Source organism: Penaeus monodon, chromosome 19, assembly GCF_015228065.2.
Source record: "Penaeus monodon isolate SGIC_2016 chromosome 19, NSTDA_Pmon_1, whole genome shotgun sequence".
Lineage (NCBI taxonomy): Eukaryota > Metazoa > Arthropoda > Malacostraca > Decapoda > Penaeidae > Penaeus > Penaeus monodon.
The window spans coordinates 31,725,938-31,726,329 of NC_051404.1; the positions used below are offsets into that span (position 1 = coordinate 31,725,938).

General features: G+C 34.4%; 1 protein-coding gene across 2 annotated transcripts in view; it reads right to left on the minus strand.

Moving 5' to 3' along the window:
* LOC119585175 overlaps positions 1-392 on the minus strand; it is an 11,082-nt gene that overhangs the window by 8,956 nt on the left and 1,734 nt on the right. For both annotated transcript variants that reach the window (XM_037933813.1, XM_037933812.1), the window contains exon 2: positions 27-157. In XM_037933813.1, the coding sequence (XP_037789741.1) occupies positions 27-157 (131 nt within the window). The remainder of the gene's footprint in view (positions 1-26; positions 158-392) is intronic.

The window sequence follows — 392 nt, forward strand, 5'->3', positions numbered from 1 at the left end:
ACCAAATTCTTAAAAATCATACTAACCTTACATCTGTGGATATTTCTGGCAGCCTGAAAGTCATCACCGACTCTCAAAATAACAGCATCCCACGGAGAAATGTATACTGATGCTTCTGATCCCCCAAAGCCGCACATCCGAAACGACTCTAACTGATCTGCAATAAGAAACAATTCATGTTGCAGAGATGTGACCATGGCTTGTCTACTGCTAGCCAATGAGCCTTTAAAATACTGAAATATGACTCTATTACTGACATGATCTAAAATGTCTTTATGTTCTTGTAATATTTTCAGAAAAGAAAAAAATCTCAAATTATTACTGACACAATCTAAAATGTTTTTATGTTCTTGTAATAAAATGTAAAATTAGAGAATATTCTTGCCCAGACA